Raw genomic sequence first — 19,336 nt, 5'->3', positions numbered from 1 at the left:
AGGCTGAGCTTATTTCTATCGAGAGCCTAATTCACAATGTCCTCCAGCTGCAGTCCTCTCTGGTCTCCCGGATAGCCGCACTGGAGCATTTTCCGCTCCGAGGCTCTCAGCCGCCGGCTAGTGGCGCTTCTGTGTCTCCGGTCTCCACTCCACCTTCCAACGCTTCTTGGTCGGCTGTCGTGAAGAAGGGCAGACAAATTCCCCCTCTACTCTCGCCAGATCCTGTGCTGATGCACAACCGTTTTGCTCCGCTGGAAGAGCTAGCTGGGGCTGCTTTCTCCCACTCCGAGTCGCCAGTCCCAACCCGCTCCATATTGACTCAGAGGCGTTCGCGTTCAAGTTCCCAGTCCACTCCCCAGGGTAAACACCAGGATCGCCGCCGTCCACCAGCTCCATTCAGACGTGAGTCCCGTGCTGCTCATCCATCAGTGCCTCTACAAATTGATATCCCTGAGATCGCTGCAGCTGGCGATGACGTATCCTGTACAGGTGCGGCTCACTCTCGCAGCTATGCCCCGCCCCTCACATCCATGCTGTCACTCACATCCAAGCTGTCACTCTACAGAGGGAGCTGTATGAATGAGGAGCCAGAGATCCTGGTCATAGGTGACTCCATTATTAGATATCTTCCCCTCCCTGGTGCCTTCACCTATTGCCTTTCTGGAGGAAAGGTATGTGACATCATTGAGCTATCACCTGCCCTCATCGACCGCCACCCTACAGCCCACACTGTCATCTTTCATATTGGGACAAATTATGTTATGAACAAACAATCATGCAAACTCTATGCCCAATTAGAGAGTTTGTCCATCACCCTGCAGAGTTTGGGGAAAACATGCATTTTCTCCGGTCCCACCCCCACTCTGTCTAAAAGCCCAGAGCGCTTCAGTCGCCTCCTGAGTCTTCATGACTGGCTGAAGTCCTTCTGCTCTGCAAACATGCTGGGCTTCATCAGCAACTTTGACTCTTTTTGGACCAGACACGAGCTCTTTAAATATGACGGCCTCCATCCAAACACCAAAGGTGTAAGAGAACTAACCAATAACTTCATTCAGCACATTGCATTTAATTTGGACTGATATTCACCACAGCATGACCCCATCAGAAGAACCTCCATTAAAAAAGACCCCCCCGGGAGTCCTGCTCAACATGAATTATACTCCCCTTCCATCTGTCTTGCAAACCTTCCTCCAGCTCTGGACATCACACCTGACTGCCCTCTCTCACCTCCAACGGCCCATCCACCTGCTGCTTCTAACGCTGGCTCCCTCTACAGGCACAAACCTGTACAAACCATGCTTCCTAGCTCTAAACTAAATTCCCCACAAATTCTCATATCAAGAAAGGGCTTGGGTTTTCTTCATCTAAATATTAGAAGTTTATTGCAGCATGATAAATTAGACCATGCAAAGATTTTAGTGTCCCAGGCAGACCCTGATGTTTTGATTCTGACTGAATCCTGGTTAAAGAAGAGTACAGATGACTCTATTGTGGCAATAAATGATTATAACTTATTCAGAATAGACAGAAACACTAGGGGTGGGGGAGTGGCTGTCTATGTAAAATCCTGTTATTCTGTAACACTTTTACATGCCGTCTCTGTTCCAAATTGTTTTGAATTTATCGCGCTAGAATTATCTTTATCGTCAAATGATTGTTTTGTTGTAATTGGTGTATATAGGCCCCCTTCAGCTGTAACTAGCTCCTTAAACGATCTAGCACATATGCTCTCCAGCTATGTAAATAGAGAGGTAATTGTGATGGGTGATTTTAACGTTGACCGGCCTCTGAACCTTTCAAAGAAATCTGTAGCAGCGTTAATCTTACACAATTAATAACTGAGTCCACAAGACCCAATCTAAAAAACCCAGCAAAATCAACTTTAATCGATTTAATCCTATCAAATAAAATAAATAAAATAGTCTCAGCTGGTGTTTTTGATCTTGGGATTAGTGATCACCGCCCAGTGGCCTGTATCAGAAGTATTCATTTAAAAGGATCTCAACCTAAAATCATTATTAAACGTAATTTTAAAATTTTTAATGAACAAGCCTTTTTAAGTGATCTCCGTCATAGTGACATTCAACTCACTACGGAAATTTCGGATGTTGAGTTAGCCTTAGACTATTTCATCAATACTTTCACCTCAATTATAAACAAGCATGCGCCCCTTAAAAAGCATAGAGTAAAAAATAGATCAAACCCCTGGTTTACAAGTGAACTGTCTGATTTATTTTCAGAAAGAAATAAAGCATGGTCTGTAGCTAGACGCTCTGGAGATTATACCAATTGGACAATTTTTAGACAATTGAGGAATAAGTGCACAGCCATGGTCAGGAAAGCCAAATCCGAATATTACCTTGAATTAATCTCAAACTGCTACTCTAACCCTGCACTATTTTGGAAAGCTGTGAACTATAATAAAAACAATTCTAGCACAATTCCCACTCAGATCAAATTAAATGGTCACACTCTCAATGATCAAAAACAGATTGGCTTAGCTTTTAATAAACATTTTGTAGCTGCTGGTCAACTCTTTCAGAATGGAGGATATACGCCTTCTACCACCAGTAGTAACGTACCGCCTGTCTCTCAAACTCCTATTTTCAGCCTTGATCTTCTTCCCACAAGTGTTGTTGTAGATGCACTCCTCGCCATCAACCCCAAGAAGTACATGGGAGAGGACAATTTGGATCCGTTTTCAATCAAGCTTTCGACACATATAATATCAAAACAAATTACCCATATTTTTAATCTTTCCATCTCCTCTGGAATAGTTCCTAAAATTTGGAAAATAGCTCATGTAATTCCTTTACATAAAGGTGGTGACAATGGACTCCATCACATGCATCGAAGTACTGAATTGCATGGCTAGCCAGTAAAGGCCTTAAGGATGAAAAAATAATGTCATGACCCCCTTCCTCACCTGACTTAAACCCTATTGAGAACCTGTGGGCCCTGCTTAAACGGGATATTCACAGTGAAGGAAATCAGTACACCTCTCGGAACAGTGTCTGGGAGGCTGTGGTTGCTGCTGCACAAAAAGTTGATCGTCAACCGATCAAGAAACTGACAGACTCCATGAATGGAAGGCTTGAGACAGTTATTGAAAAGAAGGGTGGCTATATTGGTCACTAATTTATTTTTTTTACTTGTCGTAAATTTTTATTTGTACATTTTGAGTTGTTTTATTATTCTCACTTTAACAGATGAAAATAAACAAGTGAGATGGGAAAATGTTAGTTTTTTTATTTAAAAAATTATTTTGAATAATTCTGCATACTAATAGTTGCCTAATAATAGCAAAACATATATGTATATATATTCTCGTAAGAAAGACAAAACCTCACTTTTACTTTCGTAAACATTCAGGTTTAGGTTCTTAAACATTTTGGATTGACCGAGAGCACTGTAGTTGTTCAATAATAAAATTAATCCTCAAAAATACAATTTACCTAATAATTTTGCATATGTATGTATGTATGTATGTATGTATGTATGTATGTATGTATGTATGTATGTATGTATGTATGTATGTATGTAATATATATTTATACATTTTGCGTATGTATGTATGTATGTAATAATTATACAGTGGAGGAAATAAGTATTTGATCTCTCACCGATTTTGTAAGTTTGCCCACTTACAAAGAAATGAGCGGTCTATCATTTTAATGCTAGGTTTATTTATTTTTTATTTTTTAAAGATATTTTTTGGCATTTTTATGCTTTATTGATAGTGTAGAGACAGAGTTGAAATGGGGCAGAGAGGGGAGTGATATGCAGAGAACGACCACGGGTTGGAATCGAACCCGAGTGCCCTGCTGGCTGAGGTCCATGGGGGGACGCCCTACCAACGGAGCTAAGGGCGCCCCTGCTAGGTTTATTTTAACAGTGATAGACAGAATATCAAAAAGAAAATCCAGAAAATCACATTTAAAAAAAAAGATCTGTGAAAATAAGTATTTGATCCCCTACCAACCATAAACAATTCCGGCTCCCATAGATTAGTCCTCGTGCTTTAAAAAAGTATCCCTAATCTCAACTAGTTTCCTGTATAAAAGACACCTGTCCACGGAGTCAATAAATCAAACTCCAACATCTCCATCATGGGCAAGACCAAAGAGCTGTCTAAGGACATCAGGGACAAGATTGTAGACCTGCACAAGGCCGGAATAGCCTACAAGACCATTGGCGAGAAGCTGGGTGAGAAGGAAACATCTGTTGGTGTGATTATTTGAAAATGAAAGAAACACAAAATGACCATCAATCTCCCTCGGTCTGGAGCTCCACGCAAGATCTCACCTTGTGGGGTATCAATGATCATGAGAAAGGTGAGGGACCAGCCTGGATCGACACAGGAGGAGCTTGTTTATGATCCCAAGGCAGCTGGGACCACAGTCACCAAGAAAACCATTGTTAACACACTATGCCGTAATGGATTGAAATCCTGTAGTGCCCGTAAGGTCCCCCTGCTCAAGAAGGGACATGTACAGAACCGTCTGAAGTTTGCCAATGAACACCTGAACGACTCAGAGAATGCTTGGGAGAAGGTGATGTGGTCAGATTAGAACAAAATCAAGTTCTTTGGTATCATAGTTACTCGCCATGCTTGGAGGGAGAGGAATTCTGACTATAACCCCAATAACACCATTCCCACAGTCAAGCATGGAGGTTGCAGCATTATGCTTTGGGGGTGTTTCTCTTCTAAGGGGACAGGTGGACTTCACTGCATCGAGGGAACTATGGATTGGGTCATGTACCATGAAATACTGGGTGACAACCTCTTTCTCTCAGCCAGGTCCGTAAAATGGGTCGTGGATGGGTCTTCCAGCACGCCAATGACCCTAAAAATACAGCAAAGGCAACAAAGGAGTGGCTCAAGAAGAAGCACATTAAGGTCATGGAGTGGCCTAGCCAGTCTCCGGACCTTAATCTAATAGATCTGTGGAGGGAACTGAAGCTCAAGTGACAGCCTTGAAACCTTAACGATTAGGAGAGGATCTGCAAAGAGTGGTCCAAATATCCTCCTGAGATGTGTGCAAACCTGGTCATCAACTACAAGGCACGTCTGACCTCTGTACTTGCCAACAAGAGTTTCTCCACCAAGTACTAAGCAATGTTTTGATAGGGGATCAAATACTTATTTCACTCAATGAAATGCAAAATAATTTACATCTTTTTTTTATGTGATTTTCTGGATGTCCTTTTTGATATTCTGTCTATCACTGTTAAAATAAACCTAGCATTAAAATTATAGACCGTTAATTTCATTGTAAGTGGGCAAATTGACAAAATCAGTGAGGGATCAAATACTAATTTCCTCCACTGTATATATATATATATATATATGTGGATGTGGATGTGGACACAACAAAATACCATCTCTTATGATATAGCAGTAAGAGTTTCATGTTGTGTATTTAGTATGCACAATACATTTGCATTGTTGAAGTTCCTAAGTGATGGCTGATGATTGTGTGACCTTGCTGTCTGCAGAGAATGCATCCTGAAGACAGCCAAGGCTCTGGTTGAGGACACCAAGCTGCTGGTCTCTGGAGCTGGAGCCAGTCAGGAGAAGCTGGCCCAGGCTGCTCAGTCCTCAGTCTTCACCATCACCAAACTGGCCGATGTGGTCAAACTAGGAGCTGCAAGCCTGGGTTCTGAAGACCCAGAGACCCAGGTACGGATAACACAACCACAACAAAACATGCTGAAAGTTTTCCAGCTCTGTTCCATTTACCTTTTGTCAACTGATCCACCAAGACACAATCTAGATGTAAAAGCAGTGCGTTACCTCAGCTCACTCTTGTGGTCCACACATTGGCACAATGCCGTGTACCGTGAGTTGACAGTACAGGGTTGTGAGAAGAGGACTTAGGTGTCGGCACAAAAAAATGTATCCCGGTCTTGCTTAGTTGTACAATTCCCTTCTTCTTGATATTCATTTGTGGCAAATGCCACCAATTGTACAGGAGTGTGGAGCATCTGATTATATACTAGAACTAGAGCACTGCGCTCTCCATGTCATCAGGGCCGTATTGAACCGAACCGAACTGTGCTGCTCAGTGAAAACGAGGCAAATCCCAAGAAAAAGAAGAAGAATTGTGTAGTCCAGTTGGTGGATCTGTAGGGCTTATTTCAGTCTTTACAAGAAATGGGATGATATGCATTGAACTCAAATAAAAAAAAATGTGTTGTTCAAAATGTTGTGCATGCAGTACACATTTTAACAGAATACATCATGTCACTATGGACACACTGTTCTACCTTTCTTAACACAAGTTGACAGATAATAACCACAACCTAGAGAAGGTCTGGAGGAAGTTGGGGCATAATTGATGATTGACTGGGGGAGATAGTCCTTAGGCTAGAGATAAAGAATTCACTAGGTGTGCTGAGAAATGTTTCAGCTCTGTAAAACGTACATGCAGTTTTATATAGTTTTAAATTAGGAAGGTGAAATTGAGGTTTTCTTATAATAAGCCACGCCTAATCTAACCAGACAATACCTAGTCTCTCTGACCAGTATAGACAACTTGTAAAGCGCTCCCGGCAGATGGAGCGTTGTCAAACTCCTCCCTTTCTCGCTGTAGTCAATCATTCATGCTCAGCTCAGAACCGGAGACAACAGAAAGTGCAAGCGTGTGTTTGATATGGTTTGATAGTATCCAGCTCATAATGTTGCTGCACACACACATTTATTTTATTTATTTATTTATTATTCTTTCGGACAATTCCACACAATACACAATTTTCTCTTGCAAATATTCATACATCATACTTTGTGTTGTCCGAAGGGAGACGGAAGAAGCCAAAGGCTTATCAGGTCCCGCCCCCATTTTCATCAAATTCGGATTCAGATGCACAGATTACTGTTACAGAAAATAAAAATAAAACAAACAAAAAACATTTTATATATATATATATATATATATATATATATATATATATATATATATATATATATATATATATATATATATATACATAAACATTTTTTTTTTTTTTTTTTTTTAAGAATCTGCAGTCCAATACACAGTCAATTTTAATCTAATTGCTTCAGCTTTTAAAATCAGTTCAGCACAGTTCAGTTTTTCTGTGACAATGCCAAGTGTATAAAGTGTGAAGTGGCCTTGTATTTGGCCTGTTCCATTACTAAACTGGTAGTCTAAACAGTTCTGCAAAAGTATTCAAAAACAAGTCTGTCTGCTGGCCTGTATTATTTGTTACAATATTGTTATGAAAGTGACATTGACATTGTGCTCAGGTTATTAGTCTGTAATTTTCAATAATTTTTGAAACATAATTTGCTTTGAAATTGCGCAAACTGCAACTCCCTGTGACAAACGCCGCTCGTCATTAACGGTGTTGGCCTGCATCTTTCATAGTAGGTCCATGGTCCACATCAAATTGCACTATTTTGAAAAGACGCATTGCATCTTCCTGGGCTTAGCCCCACCCAAGAATATTGTGATTGGTTCAAAGAAATAAAAACAGGCCAGCCCAGTTTTCCCCCATATACTGGAAATGAAATAGCCTGGATCCAGACCAAACTACAGCTTGAAGTTTGGTATGGCTGGAAGAGACTAGATAAAAGCAAACTCTAGGAGATTATTGAGGAATGCCCCCAGATCGTCCACACCAAATTTCATGTCAATCCATGGAGCAGCTTACAAGATAAAACTTTTCCCAACTCGTCCCTTACATTTATTTCTCTAAATTATTGCTTAGTTCTATTCCCAAACACGACCTTAAAGACCTACTTCTATGAAACATGAAGGTGTATTGAACTCTGAGATCCTAGGTAGTATAAATATCCACATTCTTTAGAAATCTGTTTATCCTAGCCTGAAAAAAGGCAAAAAGAGTGTTTTATGGCCTCACTGTCTAACCCTACATTTCCCATGTGTGACATCACACAGAAAGAGAAAGAGAAAGACATGTAAGGGTTAGGATTAACAGGACAGCTGGGCCAAGGGAAGACTGAGGGAAGACTGAGCGAAGAAAAACCTCTATTTTATATTATAATAGCGATTTCATAATAATAGAATGCGGGTTCCGTGTGGGTGAAGTATTCCTTTCAGATATCCACCTAGTTGTATGATGATTGGACCAGTGGTTACTGAGTAATGGCCAATTTATTATAAGCCCCGCTATTTGTGAAGATATCACGATTCATAGCAGCCATGTTTTTTAACCGGCAATTTAAAAGAGAAATTGTAGATTCATCCCATGAAGCTGTATCTCCTTTGATGGTGTTGATTGAGTCAATTGAAAAACAATAGGTACATGTCAACTTCCTTTTTACCAGTTCATGCTCATCAGGACAGTACATTCACATTGGACCTTTATGGTCTTTTTTTGTAGAGGACTATCTGCTGAATCAAAGTCAATAGGACTTACTGTGTTTTTACAGTTTTGATATAAAACAGTTTCTTTCTTATGTTAATTATATTGCCACCATGTAGCCATGGTGGCACGTATTTCTTGGGAAGCACACAGTTTTCAGCCATTCGGCCAAATGTCATGTTTCTAGCTTCAAGTTTGTGTCCTTCCAGGTTGTCCTGATCAATGCAGTGAAAGATGTGGCCAAAGCTTTGGGGAACCTCATCAGCAGCACCAAGGCAGCTGCAGGAAAACCTCATGACGATCCTAGCATGCTGCAGCTAAAGAACTCTGCTAAGGTAAGGGAGGAAACACAGCATCTTAGTGCATACTGTCGCACTGGGTTTGAATGAAGTTTTCACTGTCTTGCCATCACTCTCTCTAATCTATTTCCGTGATGTGACTTGGCTGCTGTAGGTGATGGTGACCAATGTAACATCTCTCCTGAAAACTGTGAAGGCAGTGGAGGATGAAGCCACAAAGGGGACCAGAGCTTTGGAGGCCACAATTGAACACATCAAACAGGAGCTGACAGTGAGAAATCTAAAATGTTTAACGGTCCAATATGTAACATTTACTAGCAGAAACCATTTGCATTGTATATGGCATATGAGTGAATGGGTAGCAATGTAAACTGAAAAATGTGACTTTTTCCAGCTGTCTGCGTGGCCTTTAACATCTATTACAGTTATTTCTAACCCTAACCCTCTAACCCTAGTTAATCTAAAATAAAATAAACCGTGCAACAATACTTCCATCATTATAACCGCTCCGCTGTTTTGTCCCCTGCTTGTGGGCGTGAGCACTGCAGATCACTTTACTGCCATTTCGCACAGTCATTAAGAAGGATTTTTTTTATTCTGTATAGTTTAACTTTAAATGGAAATATTGTGTTTTAAACAGTATTGTAAAAAGTCCTTCTTCACTGCTCCAACCATTAAAGCTCACATATGCACTTTGCTGTCAATTTTATATGGTCCCTATAAAACCCGTTCAGATCATTTATTGTAGCAAGCCTCTATACCCTGATTGCCCTCTGGTCTCAGGATGACCTATATTTGTGCGATCTGGCTGGCCCCTCCCACCTCTCTGCCGGGCTTTCTTTATATGTCCATGGGGCTCTCCCACCGTCTCTGCCGTGCTCTCGCGATACTAGAGAGACACTGCGTGACTGCGAACACAGTGTTTACCCGGAGCTAAGCCATACTTTTAACAATTTGACATGACCTGACATGATTAAAACCAGTGAAAACAGTAGCTTCAAAGTTTGATTTCTACATGAATATCTTCCCATCCTTTGTCATGTTAAAAACGAGTCATTATTAGACTGCAAGGGGAAAGCTAAGTTAGTGTATTAGGAGCAAAACTTGGTGCTACAACCGAAGCTACATGGGCGCTAACGCTAAAAATAAGACTCAGACGATTTAAACCAGTGAAACAGTATCTTCAAAGTGTGATTTCTACAGGAATATCTTCCCATCCTTTGTCATGTTAAAAACGAGTCATTTTCAGACTGCTGTGGGGAATATAAACAGCGTGTTATGAGCAAAAGCTGGTTGCTTGTCCCAAAGCTAATAGCTACACCAGTCAGGCAAAACTACCAATAAAACTATTATTTTAGTTTCACCGTTTAAAAAAAAGCACAGGTAGCTTCCTATCCGTTGTGTTATTAAAAACGAGGCATTAATAGACTGCTGCGGTTAAGATAAATTAGTGGAGTATGAGCAAAAGCATTCTGTGTTGGTGTATGTAACATTCAGGCTGTACTATGGGCATCTTGTCGCTTAGCGGGGAAAGCAACATGGCTGTCGCTCGGAAAATTTTCCAGAGGATCTCGGGGCCGTGGACCAATAAGAAATGGGGGGGTGGGGTTATCATAGACTACTGCTAATGTCTGGGGGAAGCATGGACATATAAAGAAATTATGGGGATGTGGCTGTGCAGTTTATGACATCATAAACCGCGAGAATTCTGAACGGAGTATATTGGGGGGGAGGTTTCAGAAAGGGGGAGAGTGAGAAAAGGAGAGATTGTTATTTTTTTGGATATTTTGGCAGTCTCTAGGCACACCGTGGACCCATGGATATGTTGGAACACATTTAAAAAGTGCATTTAGCATAATATGTGACCTTTAAAAGAGGCTCTAGTACTAACTGAAACCAGTCTCCTTCAGAAAGAACAATTCATTTGGAACGCTGATCCTGTAGCATCAAATTCCCTTGATTTTGTTTTTGTCTAAGAAGAAATAGAAATATTTAAAAGGTTTTCCCACACAGGTGTTCAGCAGTTCTGACCCACCACCAAAGACAACTACACCAGAGGAGTTCATTCGCATGACTAAAGGCATCACTATGGCAACAGCAAAGGCAGTGGCTGCTGGGAACTCCTGTCGCCAGGAAGACATCATTGCCACAGCCAACCTCAGCAGAAGGGCTATCGCTGACATGCTGCACTCCTGCAAGGTACAAGGTTAATGTATAAACTACAGTGTGGATCTAATATATGTTGTCCTCTAGAAAAATAAAGAGGTGATATCAGTAAACCAACTCATCAACTTAATTCAACATTACAATAATGTTTTTAAGGGTAGAGTGTCTTATTTTTTATCCCTCTCTCAACTTTACAAAGTTACATTGGAATCTTTTTTATTGTTATTTTATTATTGTTCAAACTATTGACATATGTCAAGTTTCTTATGGAATACCATAGTATTTCCTATTTTTGTCAATATACACATTGCATTTACCATGGAAAATGGCCTGCTGGATATATCAGTGTTTAATTCAGATGTTGATTTGTCTGTACGCTCTTTCAGCAAGCTGCCTACCACCCAGAGGTCAGCAAGGACGTCCAGATGAGAGCTCTGCGCTATGGCAATGAATGTGCTTCTGGATATCTAGGACTGCTGGAGCATGTGCTGGTGGTAAGACATTACTCATATTCTAATGTTGCAATTTCAGCAGCTTACCAAATCTGCTAGCAGTCCCTAAAACATGTCATGGCTTGGAGAGAAGAAGGTGAATGCATGACAGCGGCTTTATCCCAGACACTAAGGCTGTTTGAGACAGGAGGCGTTTGTCATCGAGTAATGCATTCTCAATGGAGAAGCGTTCGGTCAGGCGCTATGACAAGCGGAGCATTCCAGTGGAACTTTGGCCTCTGTGCTCGTCTCACGCATTTGTGCACCTGTGGGAGAATGGAATTGGATGCTGGAATAGTTAAGAACCGTTTAACACTTTCCTACGCGACGGTTGAAAAATCAGAATTGCGTGGCATGAACAAGGTAATTCCCCTTCCCCTACCATGGCAAGTCCCTCCCTTTGGAACTACATTTAGTCCTTGTTGTGCTATTTATGCTCTCCAAAGACAAACAACCGGATGCAGATGTAAAACACTCAGTTACCCAGTGATTCTATGTTGATAACTGCTTGCAAAGCTTCCCTTCACCAGCAGCAGCTAAGATACTCCTCGACAAACTGAGAGCTACCCTTACAGAATTGGGCTTCAACATCCGTCAATGTGCAACACTCCTGATACTATCATCAAGATCCTCGTACAACAACTATGGAGAAAGGAGAAGGATTTCCTAACTGCTTGGAGAACAAGGGAATAAGAACTCCATTATCTTCCACAAATGACCATTCCTCACTGCTATACTTCCAAAGAGATGGATGTCCACACCACAGTTCAAGACATCCATATCTTTTGTGATGCCTCTGAACAGGCATATGGTGTGGTTGCATACTTGAGATCCGAAGATGAAAAAGGGCAGGTAGAGTTGAGTATCTTCAGATTGGAGCTAAGTGCTGCACTAACCGGTGCACAGCTTTGTGATCTCCTCAATTCCAAAGCACTTGGCTATGTGTCTTCAGCAATTGATCCAGTCACCCCCAATCTTCTCATCATGGGAAAACCTCCCCCTCCTCTCCTATCACCACTCCAATCTTCTCAGTGGACGTTTGAGACATTCACAGATACGTCATCAAATCCTACCTACCAGTACTTCAGACAAGGCACAAAGGGCAAAGGGACAAACCAGATCTACAGGTAAACTCCATCATGATGATCATTGACTCCCAGCTACCAACAGCCCTTTGGCGTGTAGGAGAGGTGAACTGCCTCCTACCAAGCAAAGATGGCTACATTAGAACCTGTATCACACCCGTGGCTCGTCTGATTCTACTTCCTGCCCTCCCTGACGATACCCTTTCATTTAGTTTGATCTTTAAACCGATTTCTCACTAGAAATTCAGGTGCGGCTGTGTTTAAATGTAATAACAGTGTCGGTTAGCGTATTTATAGCGTACCAAGTTTATTATTCATTATCATTATACCTTTACCAGCTGCTATATCACGTGCTCATTACCTATAACCTCTTTGATTAGAAATAAACATTCATTTAAAACTTATTTCCACGGTGTGAAAGGGATTTACTTTGCAAGAAACCTTCCTATATTATTAATATAAAAAGGCTCTATTTTAAAGGGAGCTAGCCTTTTTGCAGCCTGTCAGAAAGTCTCCCCATATTTTGATCTCACTCTGACTGAATTAGAATTAAATTAAATTAACCCTTTTTTAATCAAAATTTCAGTTAATCACTAGATTGTTTTCCACCTTTTAACCTATACTTTTTTAAATAGGAGAAGATTAACTAACAAGCTTTATTATTTAGGTGAAATAGTAAATTTCGCCTCCTTCCTAAGAATCTAACAGCTATATCCCTTCTGTACCCGGACACCGTGGCCAGATCAGCGAAGAAATTTAAATAGGGCGGCAGTGGCGAAGTCGGTAGGGAGATCGCCTCTGGAGTGCAGGGTCGGAGGTTCGATCCCCCGTCTCCCCGCCACATGTCGAAGTGTCCCTGAGCAAGACACTGAACCCCAAATTGCTAAACTTTATTGTCCTGTTAAGGAAATTTGTCTTGGGCATTTTTGCTTAATAATAATAATAATTGATAGGTTTTATATAGCGCTTTATTGCCTAGGCACTCAAAGACGCTTTACATTTCCTGGTTCAATTCGTTCACACTCAGTCATACCGGTGGTGGTAAACTACGAGAGTAGCCACAGCTGCCCTGGGGCAGACTGACGGAAGCGTGGCTGCCATTCAGCGCCAACGGCCCCTCCGACCACCACCTCAAACATACAGCAATCCAGTAGACAACAACAATATGACACAGTAAAAACACAGTAAAACCTTGGCCTACACATTGGACAAAGCTAAAACAACAAGAACATCACACGGTAATTCTAGGACATAAAAACATTCAGATAATTTAAAGTGCGAGGAAAGCGCGAGAAAAAGTGCCTGAGTTTATTGCACACTGCTCTATTGCACGTGGTCTATTGCACTACCGGTAGTTAACCAGGCCTATGGACATTAATGCATTTAAAATGCTGTACAGTAAAGTGCTGAGTGCTTGTGTCCATTGCCCTATGGGCTATTGCACTAGTTTTTATGATTGTTCAGAAGCTTAATAGACGCTGGTACAAACGATAATTTAAAACGGTTCGTTTTCCATTTTGACATTAGCCCCGAATAAAACAGCCTAGCGACGCCACTGGTGCAGGTCCCGCTGCTCCACATAGCTGTGATGCGTTTAGATGCCTGGGAAATCCAGCTCAGCCACACAAAAAACAACTATATTCCCAAAAAATTTGAATTATTGTTGTAACGTACTGACATTTTTTATTAAATTCAGACACATTTAAACACAAATTAATCTAATTAAAAAAATATACAGTCAAGTGCGAAAGTTTGTGAACCCCTTGAACATTTTGGAATTTTATTTATTTTTACCATTAATAATTCATTTTTATCAATACCAGTATTTTTTATATGAAATAGCAGGTGTTTGTTTATCAATTCAACATTTTTCTTTCCCAGAAATAAATTGTTAAAACAGATAAAACAAATTATTTGACAAATGTTGTATGATCAAAAGTTTGTGAACCCTAAGCTGCATTGCTTAAATCGAGCAAGTAAACACAATCAGATGGGCCAAATTGAGTCATGAAATGGACCAATGTAGTGAGAGATCTTTAGGGAAGAAATTGGGTGGCACTAGATACAACAGAGATAACACCAGGTCAGTTTAGGCTCACCAAAGTGAACCCATACAGGTCAGACATGCTAAAAGGGAACCCAATCTCTGAGGATCTCAGGAATAGAGTTTTGATGCTGCACATTTGTCTGGGGACAGCTATAAATTATTTTTTTTAAAGTTTGAGCTCCATCGGTCCACCGTGAGGCAAATCATCTACAAATGGAGAGCTTTAAGAGTGACTGAACATCTGCCTAGAAGTGGACTTCCTTCAAAAATATCCACAAGCGCCACAAGATAAGTGATTTTTCAGGTAAAAGCCAACCCAAACATTACATCTAGTGATTTGCAGACCTCTCGTGCAGCATCTGGGACAGATGTGCATGGTTCCACAATAAGAAGAAAACTCAGTCAACATGGCTTTCATGGGATGGTTGCTGAAGAAGCCTCTGCTCTCAAAAAAGAACAAAACTGTTTGTCACAACTTTGCCACAGAGCACCTGGAGATACCTGAAGTCTTATTCTGTGGACAAATTAGTCCAAAATTGAACTGTTTGGTCATAACCAAAACCGCCATGTTTGGGCAAAAACGCAATTCTGCCTACCACCTACAGAACCTTCTCCCAAGTGAATAATGGTGGTTTCAAATTGTCTGCAAATCTCCAGATGTAATGTTTGGGTTGGCTTTTACCTGAAAAATCACTTTTCTTGTGGCGCTTGAGGATATTTTTGAAGGAAGTCCACTTCTAGGCAGATGTTAAGTCACTCTTAAAGCTCTCCATTTGTAGATGATTTGCCTCACGGTGGACCGATTGAGCTCAAATTTTTTTTATGAATTTATAACTGTCCCCAGACAAATGTGCAACATCAAAACTCTATTCCTGAGATCCTCTGAGATTTGTTTCCCTTTTAGCATGTCTGACCTGTATGGGTTCACTTTGGTGAGCCTAAACTGACCTGGTTTTATCTCTGTTTTATCTAGTGCCACCCAATTTCTTCCCTAAAGATCTCTCATTACATTGGTCTATTTCATCAACCAATTTGGCCCACCTGATTGTGTCAACCTGCTCGATTTAAGCAATGCAGCTCAGGGTTCACAAACTTTTGCACATACAACATTCGTCAAATAATTTGTTTTATCTGTTTTAACAATTGATTTCTGGAAAAGAAAAATGTTCAATTGATAAACAAACATCTGTTATTTCATATAAAAAATACTGGTATTGATAAAAATGAATTAATAATGGTTAAAATAAATAAAATTCCAAAAGGCTCAAGGGGTTCACAAACTTTCGCACTTGACTGTATATACAGGTGAAACTCGAAAAATTAGAATATCGTGCAAAAGTTAATTTATTTCAGTAATTCAACCTAAATGGTGAAACTAATATATTATATAGACTCATTACATTCAAAGTGAGATATTTCAAGCCTTTATTTGTTATAATTGTGATTATTATAGCTTACAGCTTATGAAAACCCCAAATTCAAAATCTCAGAAAATTAGAATATTACATAAAATCAATAAAAAAAGGTTTTTAAATACAGAAATGTCAGCCCTCTAGAAAGTATAATCATGCATATGTACTAAGTACTTGGTTTGGGCCCCTTTTGCACAAATTATTGCCTAAATGCAGCGTGGCATGGATGCTATCAGCCTGTGGCACTGCTGAGGTGTTATGGAAGCCCAGGTTATTTTGATAGAGGCCTCAGCTCGTCTGTATTGTTGGGTCTGGTGTGTATCATCTGCCTATTGACCATACTCCATAGTTTCTCTATTGGGTTCAGGTCAGGAGAGTTGTCTGGCCAATCAACACAGTTATACCATGGTCAGTCAACCAGTTTCTTGTGGTTTTGGCACTGTGGACAGGTGTCAAGTCTTGCTGGAAAAAGTAATTCAGCATCTCCATAAAGCTTGTAAACAGACAGAAGCATGAAGTGCTCTAAAATCTCCTGGTAGACAGCTGTGGTGACTTTGGACTTGATAACACAGTGGACCAACACCATCAGATGACATGGTGCCTCAAATCATCTCCACTTGACAGTGGTCTTCAAGCCCGTTGGATTTTGTGCCCCTCCACTCTTCCTCTAGACTGTGGGACCTTGATTTCCAAATGAAACGCAACATTTAGTTTGGATCAGTGATGATTTGAGGTATCATGTCATCTGCTGCTGTTAGTCCACTGTGTTATCAAGTCCAAAGTCACCACAGCCATCTACCAGAAGATTTTAGAGCACTTCATGCTTCTGTCTGTTGAAAAACTTTATGGTGATGACAATTTCCATTTCCAGCTAGACTTGGCACCTGCCCACAGTACCATAAACCACTGGTAACTGGTTGACTGACCATGGTATTACTGTGCATGAATGGCCAGACAACTCTCCTGACCTGAACTCCATAGAGAAACTATGGACTATTGTCAAGAGGCAGATGATACACACCAGACCCAACAATACAGAGAAGCTGAAGGCCACTATCAAAGCAACCTGGGCTTCCATAACACCTCAGCAGTGCCACAGACTGATAGCATCCATGCCACGCCGCATTGAGGCAGGAATTCATGCAAAAGGGGCCCAAACCAAGTACTTAGTACATATGCATGATTATACTTTCTAGAGGGCCGACATTTCTGTATTTAAAAACCTTTTTTTATTGATTTTATCTAATATTCTAATTTTATGAGATTTTGAATTTGGGGTTTTTATAAACTGTAAGCCATAATAATCACAATTATAACAAATAAAGGCTTCACATATCTCACTTTGCATGTAATGAGTCTGTATAAGATATTATTTTCACCTTTAAAGTTGATTTATTGAAATAAATGAACTTTTGCACGATATTCTAATTTTTCGAGTTTCACCTGTATTATTTGGATTTTTGACGGCCCACCACTGCTGGTGTAGTGTCACTTAGGTTGGGGGTGCCTTGCTCAGTGGCACCACCTAGTGGGGCTGATACTTTGACATTCCACTGAATATTAATCCCACTAATCATGGGATAAAAGTGGATACATTGTACCAGTTTCTAATCAACTCACCTCTCAAATGATCCATACATACACTGAAGAACTAATATTTGCACTTGTGATTATTGCATGACTTCCACCATCTTCTAAATATCTATTTCAGTATCTACTGAATAACCACGGCTGTGTTTAAATGTCATTTTCAAATTCTTCATTCAGTCGTATCTTTAATGATAATAACATATAACCAAACTTACAGTGAAATGAGTCAGAGAGTAATGGCTGATGTGTCTGATATCAGTTGCCCTGTTTTTCATGACCTCTTTTTACTTTCCTTTTCCAAACACTGTCTATGTTCCTTTAAACTTGTGGCTCACTGATGTTGGTGCGAGCCGGTGAGTACACCACATGACTGATCTGCACACATGTGTTGCTGCATTGGTTGAATGTTTTACTCAATCCGACCCATCACAACGGAGCTGCAGATTTGCGTCACGTTGACAGATGCTCATGGACAGAAGGGGGTTGAATATAAGGCAGCACTGGGCTGCCCATGTTTCAGAGTAAAGAGAGCAAAGGAGTAAGAAGGTGTTTTAACATAGTCTACACAGAGGTTAGACTCTCTGTCTCTCTGTTTCTTAAAGTTAGGACGCTCAGACCACGTGCATGTGGTTGTCTGTTTCAGTATTTTCTTTGGTTTTGGTGACCTCTGTCAGGTACAGGAGACAATGTTCCACTCCCAGTGCCTCACTGTGTGCATGGTGTTTTATTAACTGCCTGGTTCAAAACAGATCATCCTAGTGACCATTGTGATCAAATTATAAATATGTTTTATTCCCATATTATTCTTAAACATTGTGTCGGCACAATTACTGCAAACCTTAGAATGATTGTTGAGCCGCAGCCGAGTATTCTATCTCTACACTTACGTTGTTTAAGAGGTAAAAAAAAAAAATTATGAAAGGCCGTCTTTAAATAAAAGGCAACATTTTAAAACTTGACAGTTCCTTCTTGGCATGGGAAACAGGTCAAATGTTTTGAGCAGATTTCGAATAGAAAATAACATAAGTCTCTGAGATTTATATCCCTCAAAAATAAAATTATAAATATTGTATTTGACTTTGATATTAAAGTATATTGTATGCTTATTTTGAGGATTAATTTAATAATTGTCAAATGTAAAACAACATTGAACTGTCCAAGGGTAGTTTGCTAGACTTTTTCTTGGCAGTGTGGGTGTGATGTGAGCCTGTGTTCCTCCCCCTCTAATAGTGAACAAATAGGCTGCTTGTCCACACTCTGTCTCTCTGGTCATTGACCTCTGTAGGAAATCCAGTACCACTAACCTGCTGATCATTTGCTAGCTAACATAGATATTTGTCATGTCTTGCCATCAAGTGAACAAACAGCACAGATAAACTTGTTACCTCTTAAACCTGATAACATTACAAATGAATGAACCGTCCTCTTGAATTTCTGCATGGAGTTGTATTTGTATAACGGAAAACATGGCAGATTTCTTGTTTTCCCCTTTTTAATTCTGTATGAGCAGTGAAGCTCAGGGAATAGTGTTCCCCATGTGTTGTTTGAACCTGCGTGTATCAGTCTGTTGGTGTGTGGATGTCTTGCCCACTGCATACATCCCTTTGCAGTTAAGTCCTTGCCAGTATCTTCTCTTGAACAACACATCTGAATAAACTTGAGCTGGGTATGGCTGAGCCCTGTTAATGCCCTGCACCTGTCACACACTGCTTCACCCTGTATACTGCAAGTCCACCAAGTACAGTCTGAGGACACAAACTAAAACCCAAAAACATTAGAGCACAAACAAATCAAACTTCATTGACTAGATTATGAGATGTGCCTTACATAAGTTGTAGGCATATTCATGGAGGTTAACTGTTTCATTTCCCTAATATTGTACATTTGTTGATTC

At 40.4% G+C, this 19,336-nt stretch overlaps 1 protein-coding gene across 1 annotated transcript in view; it reads left to right on the top strand.

Moving 5' to 3' along the window:
* The window catches only part of tln1 (talin 1), a 172,170-nt gene that overhangs the window by 132,761 nt on the left and 20,073 nt on the right, over nucleotides 1-19,336 (top strand). Inside the window, exons 46-50 of the mRNA XM_080046831.1 lie at nucleotides 5,500-5,683; nucleotides 8,562-8,687; nucleotides 8,806-8,922; nucleotides 10,665-10,850; nucleotides 11,204-11,311. Coding sequence (XP_079902957.1) covers nucleotides 5,500-5,683; nucleotides 8,562-8,687; nucleotides 8,806-8,922; nucleotides 10,665-10,850; nucleotides 11,204-11,311 — 721 coding nt within the window. The remainder of the gene's footprint in view (nucleotides 1-5,499; nucleotides 5,684-8,561; nucleotides 8,688-8,805; nucleotides 8,923-10,664; nucleotides 10,851-11,203; nucleotides 11,312-19,336) is intronic.

Source organism: Ammodytes marinus (genome assembly GCF_949987685.1).
Source record: "Ammodytes marinus genome assembly, chromosome: 18".
In the NCBI taxonomy this organism is placed as follows: domain Eukaryota; kingdom Metazoa; phylum Chordata; class Actinopteri; order Uranoscopiformes; family Ammodytidae; genus Ammodytes; species Ammodytes marinus.
Note: the sequence above shows the minus strand (reverse complement) of the source record. Positions and strands in the feature narration are given on the sequence as shown.